The following is an 11633-nucleotide window of genomic DNA, read 5'->3' as shown; positions in this document are numbered from 1 at the left end:
TAATGTTTTAGAATTTGTAAACTGTGTATGTCTTATTTCTTAACTTATATCAACTCTGACTTATGTGACTCATGAAGATATTTGCAACTGCTTCAATGGTAATGTATATTCACTGTTTGTTTTTTTGTTTTATTCCTTTTTTGTGTATGTTTGTGTCATTTGTTCCTTTGGAAGGGCTTCCCTGTGTTGCAGCTCCATTCATTTCTATGGCAAGGTGTTTGACAAGTTAAGAGGTTGCAGATCCAGAATGCTGTACAGTTTAAAGCAGAAACGAGCCCATAGACCAAATGAGAATATACAGTCTATGAACGAGCCTGGATTAGATGGGAGCAAAATAAAAAGTCTCATCAAGCCCCATCTAATGAAATTCTTAATCTAGGCTGTATGTTATAATATACTAAGCCCATTCAACATGTTTTGCTAAATAAAAGCAGAGCCACACATCTGTCCATAGAGACCCTGGACTACATGTTTTGCTTGTCAGATGTTTGATAATCTGACACAGTCAGGTACTATAGTAAGTGTCACGACAATGGCCTGATTGCAGTCCCAGTTCCTTTCTTTGGCCCTCCCCCGTCAGCTTTGCAAAAGTAAGGTGCACCTTTCTTTTCATGAACACGTAAAAGTGGGAATCTTGTAATCCAAGTACCCACCGATGCCCACCCAGACTGAAGGGCTGGATTACTACCACATGATCCGTAAAAGAAAACTGAGGATCATATAATTTTAAGATGAAGTTGGGTGAAGGTGAAGTGGGGTTGGGCCAAAACTGTTTGGCTTGTACAAAACTGCACAAAACTGAAATTTCTACAAACTGCTGCCATGACAGTGTTGAGGTCAGATGCAGCTTCATAGCAGTTCACTATTTCCTGGAGAAAACCTCCTTGAGGAAACTTATGTTTTTAAAAAGATAAATACCCATAACTAGTTCAAGAATAATCAAGCAAGTGGCAAGTTTGGTGTAGTTTTGGGGGAGCCAGGTTTCTAGAGACTTTAAAGTCAGCCAAAGAGGCAAAAAAAAAAAAAAAAGGCCTCAAAATGGTGATCAGTCAGTAATTGATAAGTGTGATAAATGTCTACCATTAGGCTATAAGTCAAAAGCCACATCAGTCATTCATCTGTGCTGATTTCTTTAAATGTTGATTTACACTTTGAAAATGTTTAACATTAGAGAGGTATTAAGCAGAATGGCTGAGCTGCAAGGTAATGTAAGCCAGCTTCAGTTTAACAAATAGGTGTGGTATTAGTATTACGACAAAAATAAAATAGCTTTTACCATAAAATTTATTGAACAAAACAAAAAGAAACCAAAACAAAAAAATGTTGTCTTGTGCTCCTTCAGGTAACACTCTTCTGGTAGTTCGAGCACCGCCTGGCACACAGCTCGATGTCCCCATTCCTAAAGCTGTAAGTTCTGCATCTTTGAATTGTTTATGCTTCTTTCCTCTCTATACTTAGTGCTTTAAATCAACTTGGGATAATCTTTGTGTGCATACTGTGTATCAACGTTTAGGTCCCAAACTGCCCAGCAAAGTACCAGACATATTTGAAAAGCACACGAGGACCCATTGATGTTGTACTTCTGAACAAGTGCTCTGTCGGCTCCCCTCCTGTTGTACTTCCTGTCCCACCACCTGAAGAAATTTTACAGTGTGCCAAGTCAGCCATGTGTGCTTCAGATGAGAAAGACAACAGCACTGCATCCTGTATGGCTTCGGGTAACGGCACACATGGCACTAAATGTAAATGGTTGGCTGCGGAGGACATGCAGCGTCTTCATGTGGCACCATTTGTAAATACTGAACCTAATGGAGCCAGTGAAGGGGCATGTGAGTATTTTCATTTTAGCTGATACGCCATTGACAGACACATTCAGCACATTACATGAACACAATCTCATCCAAAAGTTTATACAACGTCTAAACAGAGAAAACAGGAGAAAAAGGAAATAATAGCTGCTATGAAAAACCCATTGTCTTGCAAATAGAATCAGTAAGAGAAAATGGCTGGCAATATATTATTGCCAGTAATATATTGTCGATAATATATTGTCAGCCAATATAGTGTTAGCTGGCATATTTAACAAAAAAAAAAAAAAAATTTAATGGTTTTTTTTTTGGTTTTTTTTTATTCATGTCAATGAATATTTTAGAAACTAGTAAAGTGACTCACATTGCTCTAAAATAATAACTTGAGGAAACCTCAGATATTTCTTTACTGTCTGATGGGAAGTTTTTTTTTTCTGCCATGCTTTTCACTGTCTTGTATTGTTGCACATTTAGTCATGTGTTATTCTTTTATTATTCTCATAGCTCTGTTTTTAACAAAGAAAATTTCTTCCAGTTCTTGGTTTGTCAAAGGAACTACAGGACATAATAGATCCATCCAAAGGTAGTTCCCTTTTTGTTGTGTCTGTTATTTACACAAAATACCTATTTAAAGTCAGCTTACTTGGTATACAAATTCATTATTAAACAGGATGTTTTTCATTTTGGTAGAAGTAAAGAGTGCAGATCTGATCACTCAGTTCATGGCCTCTGAAGGTTAGTCAATGTTGCTGTCTAACTTCATTTGTATTTGTGTCAATCACATCTTGAATTTTGCATTAATTGTATTTTTTTTTTCATCTCTGCTTCAGTTTTTTCTCCACTGGTCCATCTATCGACACCTCCTTCTGAGAATGAATACGTCTGTAGTCTGAATGACAGCAAAGGCTGCTGTGACCTTTTCGACATCCCCGCACTCAATGTTTGACCATCAACTCCTCTATTTTGTCACGAGTGAATGTTTTCCAGATTTCTGTTTTAAAAATAATAAAATCTGAAATTCAGATATTGTGCCTTGCCTCATTCAGTGTTCATAACAACTTAGTTTATAACATAATCTGCAACGTTAACTGCAGACAAAAGACTACCAGGCTTTTTTGACAGACCACTTATCACTCCTGAATCAACATACAGTACATACAGCGTAGTTTGTTGAGCTGTTTTGTATGAGTACAGGGTGACATAAAATTGCAGCTCAAAGTAAATCCTTTGGAATAAAAGTGATGACGAACCTGAGAATTTGATCATGACCTGATGGTGGTGCTAGAGGAGAAGTTAGGTATTACCAAAGGCACGAGGACTGTCACATTTGAGGTGTGCAGACGCCGTTGCTATGTGCGTGTATACGTGTGTTTGTGTGTATTATTTGGGAAATAAAAACTAAATGAAATGCTTTGCAAATTCTTTTTCACCTATATTCAGTTTAATACAATACAAAGGCACGGTGTTTATTGTTAAAACAGATAAGCTTTATTATTTTTGTTCGTTTTATTTATATATTTGCAAATATTCATTTATTATGAAGTTATACTTGCAATACGTTGCTAAAAGACTGGGACAGTTGAGGACTATAAAAACACCTGTTTGGAACATACTACAACTGAACAGGTGAGTGTCTTCGGTAATATGATTGGTTGTATAACATATTACCGAACGAAAAATGAACATGGAGTAAAGGACGTCTAGAGGGAATATTAACATAAACTCGAATTGTACCCAGGAACAGTACTTGAAATGTTTTTATTTTACTTCTACCACTAACCCTGCTGTTAACCCATCGGCTGTGCGTTAACTTGTGTTCAGGCCTGCTATTGACGTTGCTATGGAAACGTTTGTTAAAACAGACGGCTTGGAGCGCTGACGACTGACGGAGCAGTGTTTTCTCTCTTTAAAAGGGGTCAGATTCACCGGTCTCGCTGTTATTTCTTCTGCACATACAATGGTAATAAATTTGCTATTTAGATTAAACGTTTACGTTTAAAGTGGTGTAATTTCAAGCCACAGGGATTAGTTTCTTGTGACTATGCTTTGAGATATGTAGCTAGCAGATCACGAGGATGCTGTTTGCCTAAAGACAAACACTGAACCAAGTTGAGTTAGCCTTACACAATCTGTTGATCTGATTTTTTTTTTTAAACCCTTTTGTGAAAATGTATTTTTATTTTTTATTTTTTGCAGCCGCCCAAGAAAGAAGGAACAGCTAAAAAGCCTGCAAAAGCCAGGACGCCTACTCTGATAAATGGCCTTACCAAAGAAGAAATGTCCAAAGAGCAGGTCAGAGCACAAATGTAATTGGTGTGCCAAGGTGTACACAGTAGGGTATTTTCAACAAGCTATTATTTTACTTAAATTGTATATAGTCTTTAAGTAGATAGTGTTAATGATTATTATATTTACAATACTAGGACACATCGACATATTACATTTACTTTGCTTGGTGGATTGGATGATTGAGCTCTCACAGTTATGAAGGAAAAACAAACTAAAACACGTTGGCCATTTTTTCAATTGATTTAATTTACACTGTCATGGACTTCAGTAGCCTGTACAAGATCCATATGCAGCCACAACAGCCTGTCATATTCCTATCATGCTGGTCACCATTCAGGTTACATTTTCCTGTAAGATGATGTCTCATTCTTCAACCGGGTGGTGACATATGTCAACCAGCATGGTTGTGTTGGTTACTGTAGCACATACGGCATACCCAAACTAATTATACAAGTGTACAATAGGTTTAAGGGTCTGGACTTGTGGCAGGCCACACAATCCTCTCCACACCCCAATCATAAAGGTGTTCTGTGATGATCCTGGCTCTGTGGGGGAGAGTGCTGTCATTTGGAGGATAGAGTTGGGAGATATGGGATCACCACTGGCTCCAGAATATGTCTGACTGTCAATAAGCTGCCAGTCATACATCTTTGACTGACACACACTCGACAGCACATGAATCTCAAAATAAGAGTGAATGCCAAGCAGGAGAATATTGCAGGTGATTTTGGCTCGTTTTTGGGGCTGCACAAATCACATATAGCGCTATGATGCTCCTTCCACAGAAGGTTGAGGCTAACAACTTACATTTTGTTGTGAAGGTGACTACTCAGACTTTCAGCAATGTATAATTAAAATAGAATTGCTATTAAAAAATAATATTAACCAAAAAATATTTCATTAGTTTTTGTTTTAAGTTTATATAATCTCAAAGAACACAAGACTGAAGAAGGCGTACTGTACATACCCTATTAGTCAAAGTACAACTCATCTGTTATTTTAGCTGGAAGAGCATATTGCACAGCTTCGAGAGGAGCTTGACCGAGAGAGAGAAGAAAGAAACTATTTCCAACTGGAGAAGGATAAGATCCACACGTTTTGGAAAATTACTGGCAGAAAACTAGAGGAGGTCGAGGCTGAGCTGAAAAACCTGGACAAAGCCAAAGAAGACAATGAAGGGCGACACCAATTAGAAATCCAGGTAAGGTTAATGCACAGATATGTTACAGTTACACTGTAAGACAAGTTGGATTGACTCTTAGTCTGTGTTTTGGGGTACCAGCCTGTTCTTTATAACCAACAATATGATTAAAAATAAACTGATTCAAATCCAAATTTATAAATTCTGAAAGAGAGTAAAACATGAACATGTTTTTAATTGTGAACCTGCAATTGGCAAATCATATTACACTGGTTTTAAAAAAAAAAGATGTTTACCACCCTGCTCTTAAAACTGAAATTATATGACAACAGTGGGTTTAAAAAATGTTTGGAGGTTTTACTCAATACCTTTAAGACAAACTAGTTCTAGATCCAGAGGAACTCAAAAAGGACACAATGTAGGAAACAATGTCATGCAGAAGAGAAGTGTTTTTCACCAGATATGAAGTTTGTACAAGCCATCACCATCTATGAGCAGATCAGAGATGACCTTCTTTCTTTCTTAATAGTGTCTTTGATTATTCTTTCTTCCAGGTTTACAAGCAGAAGATGAAACATCTCCTGTGCGAACACCAGAACACAGTCTCTGAGCTGAAAGCCTATAGCTTAGCCATCCCTGAGGTTCTGCAGAAAGAGCAAGATCTATTGGAGACCGAGCTTTATAATAAAATGAGGGTTATCAGGAAAGAAACGCAGGAGTTGGACAATGAAAACTGTTTCAAAGAACTTGAACTGGTTGGTAAAACTTACAGTATATTTAATTATGTTCACCTTCATCAGCTCTGACAATCTACTTGTTTATCATCTTATGCATACTTCCTCAGAATCTCTAGGTGTCCCATTCAGATGCACGTGGTTGTACTGTATTTCATACTATTATTAATATGAATCAGACTTGAGTTGAAGTTATTTACTCTCTGAAATAGATGCCCTGAAACCACAGCAAAACGCCATCTACTTTACATTTCACACATTTTGTCAAAACTTGGAAATGTAATTTCTAGCATTTGGTTAAAATCGTGAATGTATATCTTATGACACCTACAGATGGTTTATTGCAAGTCGCTGTGCAACATTACTTGAATAAACTTTGGTGTAATATGTTTGTTTATGGAAGCTACATGGTGGTGTTCGCACTGCAGCTTCACAGCAAGAAGGTTGTTGGTTTGAGTCTCACCTGAATTTGGAGTGAATTTTTGAGAATTTTGAAGTGAATAACAATATTTTGTCTTTGACCTGGAGTCAACTGGTGGATGCTTGGATGGTAAAGGGGCTCAAAACAAAAGCAGGCAGATGCAGTGATTAAAGCAGCAGCAGTATGGGCAGCAAGCATAAGACAAGGAGCAAGGCAGGAAGCATACAGCTTAGATTGGCTGCCCAGATTGGATGGGTTTGTATGATGTGTTGCATCAAACATGGCAAATCACATGAGTTGCAGTATAGTAGCTCAAGCTGTCTGCTTGAACTAACTCCTAAGTGTCGCTTCATTTGTGTTATCTGATGAGCAGAGTCACGTTGAAGTCCAAGTAAATTCGCTTTGAAGCCTTTCCTTAAAATTATGACATTTTCCATATCAGCCACCCCACCAGCCTGATCACTAGCCTTTTGAAAAATAAATGTATATAGGCCCCAATAAACACAAACTTGATTGTTATCTCAACAGAAACATAAAGAAGAAATGACTATAGCAAGGAACAACTACGAGAGACAACTAACCGGTAAGTAATAATTTGAATTAGAATTTCACACCTCATATTTGCAGAAACTTAATTGCAAACCACTTTTTGGTCACTATTTGAGTAGAAACTACAGCCAAATATGAAAAGATGCCGCTTCTGCAACAAGAGATGGAGGCCTTAACTAAGAGTGTGATCACTGAGCGAGAGCTCATGTGGAACAGCTACATCAATGAACTTAGGGAAAAGCACAACAAAATCAGCAGTGATCTCGACAAAATAGCTTTTCAGCACAAGGAAGACATGAAGATGATCAACAAACAAGAGGTATATATGTGCAAACGCATTCAACTACAACCTGATTTTACATGCTTTGTTTACACCAGCAACTCATATTTGAAGCTAATAATTATTTTCTAATAATTGATTTGACACATTTTCTTTTTGACTTTTTATAAATCTAAGCATAAATTAGATAAATAAGAAAACCATGGGAATTTGCTAAACTGATATTTAACTTTATCATAGACTCAGACTGAGAGTTTTCTGATGAAATTATTCTTGCAACTTTACTTCCAACTTCTAGGAGAGATGTTCTGAGAAAAAAGCAAAACTACTTGAGATAAAAAGGAACAGGCAAGCCATTTTGCAAGACTCCCAACGTCTTTCAGAGCTTGTCGCAAAAGTCAAGGGAGAAATCGCTTATGCTGAGAAGAAAACGCAGTCCTGCTCATTAAAAAAGGTGCGAGTATTTGTTGTAGTTTTTTTTCTTTAACTCTTAGTTTGCTAATGCACCAGCAACACCTGTATGCTATGAGTGCCATACTGTGCACAAGACCATTTTAATTTCTGTTTTTCACAGGATGCAAGTGAGATGGCCAAAAAAAAGGCACTTAAAGACCTCAGATTACAGCATGAGGCCTTGGAAAAGAAATTCATTGAGGTACAAGCTAAAGATTTGAAGACACAATGCTTAAATACTATGGTACACCTCTAATTAAAAACTTTGTTTTTCTAATGTATGTGCCCGTTCATTCACGCAGCTTCAGCTAGAGAGGGATGAACTGTACAAGTCATTCAATCAGAAAATCGAGAAGATGCAGCATGAGGTTGATCTGGAGGTTGCTCCGCTGGAAAAGAAGCTGCAGGCTCTGACAGACAGCCTGGAGACGATCCAGACTCAGCTTGATGCTGTGCTTTCATCCCCTAATGCTGACCACACTGCTCTTAGAGAGATCATAAAAAAAGTTGAGGTACAGTTGTAGATAAACACTCATGTGCCCTCAACTTTGCAGTTGCTTTTTCTTGTTAAGACCTTGTCTATAAAGTCATAACAAATATTTTTTTCAATTACAGGAAGATCTTGAAACCAGTAATTCAGCCATTAAGAACTTAGAATTAAAAAGAAATCTAATTGCTAAGGTAAGTCATTCCTTATCCTCCTGAAACAAATGCCATGCATTTGTTAGGGCGACAGCATTATTCTGTGAGGGTTTATCTTTCTGTAGATATTTTTAACTGCAGTGAAATACGTGTGTACCCACAATAGTGGGTTGAGGGGGCTCAGATGGTAGAACATGTTGTCTGATGACTGAAAAGCTGGTGGTTTAAATCCCACTCCCCCAGTCATGTGTTGTTGTGACACTTCACCCTCTTTGCCTCCAGCTCTACATCGCTGGTGGTCAGAAAGGCTGTTGGTGTACATTACTCTACAGGGCACATGTTTTACCTTGATTTACAATCACCAAGTATGATGTGAGGCGTGGATGGATAAATGATCCACTGTAAAGAGCTTTGGGTGTCTTAAAAGGTGCTAAATAAATCTAATCCATTATTATTATTACTCTGCAGGCCCGTAGAGATATGCTGCTGGCTTTTGAAGCAAAGGAAAGAGCTTTCTGTATTCCTGTCAAACACCTCATGCCTTGACAGAGGATTTGGCAAGATGGCTGCATGGGAAGAATGGGATATATTCCAGGCTTAGGGAAGCAGAAAACCAGTTTACCATATATTAAAACAATCAGTACACCATACTTTGGATCTTAACTTTCCAACCCTTCAACAGGCCAATCCTTCTGCATGGCCACATTTACATACACAGTATACGATGAGGCACCATCCTCCCAGCTCAGTTTGACCCACCACAGCAGACCAGAGGAAAACATATCAACAAAATTATTAACATTTACACTGTCTGGCCAAGAAAAAGTCACCAACTGAGTTTAACTAAGTAAATATGTAAGTCTCCTATTGCATAATTACTGCATGGGCGATTACCTTTCAGCTGGCAACAAGTTATTTAACCTCACTGATGCAATGAGTCACTTCTCATTTCTTAAATAACTATGTTGAGACACTTTTTGTGGTCATGGAAAAGATGTTGGTCTTTTAAGGAAGGGTGAAATCGTTGACATGAATCAAGCAGAGAAAACATCAAAGGAGATTGCAGAAACCAGCAAAAGGGGGTTAAGAACTGTCCAACACATTAATCAAAGATCAACGACAGTAGCACTCGAAGCTATGTTTAAAAGTGAAAGTAAAAAGATTTCGACTCGCAGAAGGTGAAGGAAACTCAAGGGATTGTGGCTTAACAGCTGCTTAGCTTTAAGAAAACCATTTTTAGTGAAGCTAACTGGAGAAATGGGCTTCTGTTTGCTAGGAAACATAAAGACTGCACTCTGGAGCAATGGAAGAAGTTTGTCTGGTCTGATGAGCCCATATTTAGCCTTGTTCCAGGGTGATGAGCACATCAGTGTAAGAAGAAAGGCAGATAAAGTGATGCAGCCATCATGCCTAGTGTTTACTGTACAAGCCTGCGGGAGGGAATGTACGATCAGTTTGGAGTTAGTCAGGTCTAAATTCTGCAGCATGAAATGAATGAATGAAAAATACTTTATTAATCCCCAAAGGGAAATTCAATATTGTAGTAGATAATTAACTAGAGGAGGTCTTGTTCCGGAGGCTGGTGGCTGCTGGCAAGAATGATCTTTATCTTTCAGTCTTACCGCGGACCTGAAGAAGCCTCTCACTGAACACACTTTGTTGTTTCTGTACCCAAAGACCAATCTTTGGTCAGCTGACTGCCTAAATATACTGTGTGAGAATGTTATGCCATCAACATTACAATGCCAGGATTAATCTGGCTCAAATTGTGGTTCAGGGCTCACAAGACATCATTTTCACACGTTTTGTCCACCACAGAGCCCAGACCTTTACTCAATTGACTATCATTGAGATGTACCAGAGTTGGACTCTAACATCAATACCAAGTCCTTGGAAAAAAATAATTACAGTACTGGATGGAAATAAATCTTGTGACTAAAGGTGTCTCAACAAAATATTAGTGGGACCTTTTTGTATGGCTAGGCAGTGTATATGAAAACATATTCTCTTTGTGGATAAACAATTCAAACATAATGATCAAAACAACCTTTTAGTTGTACAGTCTTCAATGAAAAATTTGATCCACTTTACCGTCCAATAGACAATCAAAACTGAGCATACTCACACACACTCTACAGGAGATGTAATGGAGGCAGGGCTCCTCTTTTCAATGAAAAAAAAAGCATCTATGAATGATAATACATTCGGCAGGTAACAGAAAACAAAAACTGGGTGATGTGTGCTTATAATTCAACTTCATACACAAGAGTTGGCATGAAGCTATAGATGAAACTAGTGACTGTTAATATCAGGTGAGAATTTGCATTTTGCACATCCTGCAGTCCCTGTATCTGATCTATCTAACTGGAATCTGATGTTTTTCTGTAATTTACCTTTGATAAAAAATATGAATGTCAAGCAATAAAGAAATCTACCATGAAACTTTCCTTTCCGTTCCTCATATTTCTAAAATGAAATTATAGTAATTACAGAATAATGGAAATTTCAGGCTAAAATTTGTTTTGTGTTCTTAGTTCATGCTGAAGGTTCTGTGCATTGTCTTAGCTGTTCCAAGGACTGAGTAGTTCTGGACAGGAATCTCTGATAGCGTTTCTGGGCTTTGTTGGAGCCACTCTCCCTGTACCTGATAGATACTCCTTTGCAGAGATTTGGAGAGCAATGCTTAATTAAAAAAAACATGCAATATTGAATAAAATACTTTAATCTGTCATGGTCGGTAAGTTTAGGTTTATATATATATATATATATATATATATATATATATATATATATATATATATATGTATATATATATATATATATATATATATATATATATATATATATATATATATATATATATATATATATATATATATATATATATGTGTGTACACACACACACACAAACACACAGTTGTGCTCATATGTATTCATACCCTTTCATTAAAGAAAAGGCTGAATTTACAACAGTCACTCAAACAAAGTAAAGTAAATAAAGATACTTAAAAAAGGAACAATAACTAAAAATTTGAAAAATATAATTTAGTAATATAAGACACTGTTTTGCATTTAATTGAGTTGAAGAAAGAAAAACAAACTAACAAATTGGTCCTGGACAAATTAGAGCACTTTTCTGTTGAACAGTAGAGTAAAATACCTGTCAACAGGTGCAGAAAGTCTGACTGAGAGGAATAGAAAACACCTGACTGTAGTGGAAACATTAAAGTATTGGTTAACAAAGTATTAGTTTATGAGTGATGTAATATGTAATAAATTATCTCATTTGTTTGCTTTTTAAAAAAATATTTCTGTT

At 37.1% G+C, this 11633-nt stretch overlaps 2 protein-coding genes across 2 annotated transcripts in view; both read left to right on the top strand.

The window, feature by feature from the left end:
- The window catches only part of LOC306772729 (transcription factor E2F5-like), a gene marked incomplete at both ends in the record, with an annotated part of 4208 nt that extends 1454 nt beyond the window's left edge, over nt 1-2754 (top strand). Inside the window, 4 exons of the mRNA XM_079262331.1 lie at nt 55-98; nt 1343-1407; nt 1514-1829; nt 2639-2754. Coding sequence (XP_079118457.1) covers nt 55-98; nt 1343-1407; nt 1514-1829; nt 2639-2754 — 541 coding nt within the window. The remainder of the gene's footprint in view (nt 1-54; nt 99-1342; nt 1408-1513; nt 1830-2638) is intronic.
- Nucleotides 2755-4085: 1331 nt separating this feature from the next.
- LOC306772642 (dynein regulatory complex subunit 4-like) lies at nt 4086-8863 on the top strand (the record flags this gene model as incomplete). The annotated part of the gene is made up of 9 exons (XM_079262210.1): nt 4086-4100; nt 5101-5298; nt 5793-5993; nt 6922-6976; nt 7062-7261; nt 7797-7877; nt 7978-8187; nt 8291-8356; nt 8786-8863. 9 exons carry the CDS (start codon nt 4086-4088, stop codon nt 8861-8863), a joined length of 1104 nt encoding a protein of 367 aa, XP_079118336.1.
- Nucleotides 8864-11633: the final 2770 nt, after the last annotated feature.

This window comes from Telmatherina bonti (assembly GCF_933228915.1).
Source record: "Telmatherina bonti genome assembly, chromosome: 1".
Lineage (NCBI taxonomy): Eukaryota > Metazoa > Chordata > Actinopteri > Atheriniformes > Telmatherinidae > Telmatherina > Telmatherina bonti.
Note: the sequence above shows the minus strand (reverse complement) of the source record. Positions and strands in the feature narration are given on the sequence as shown.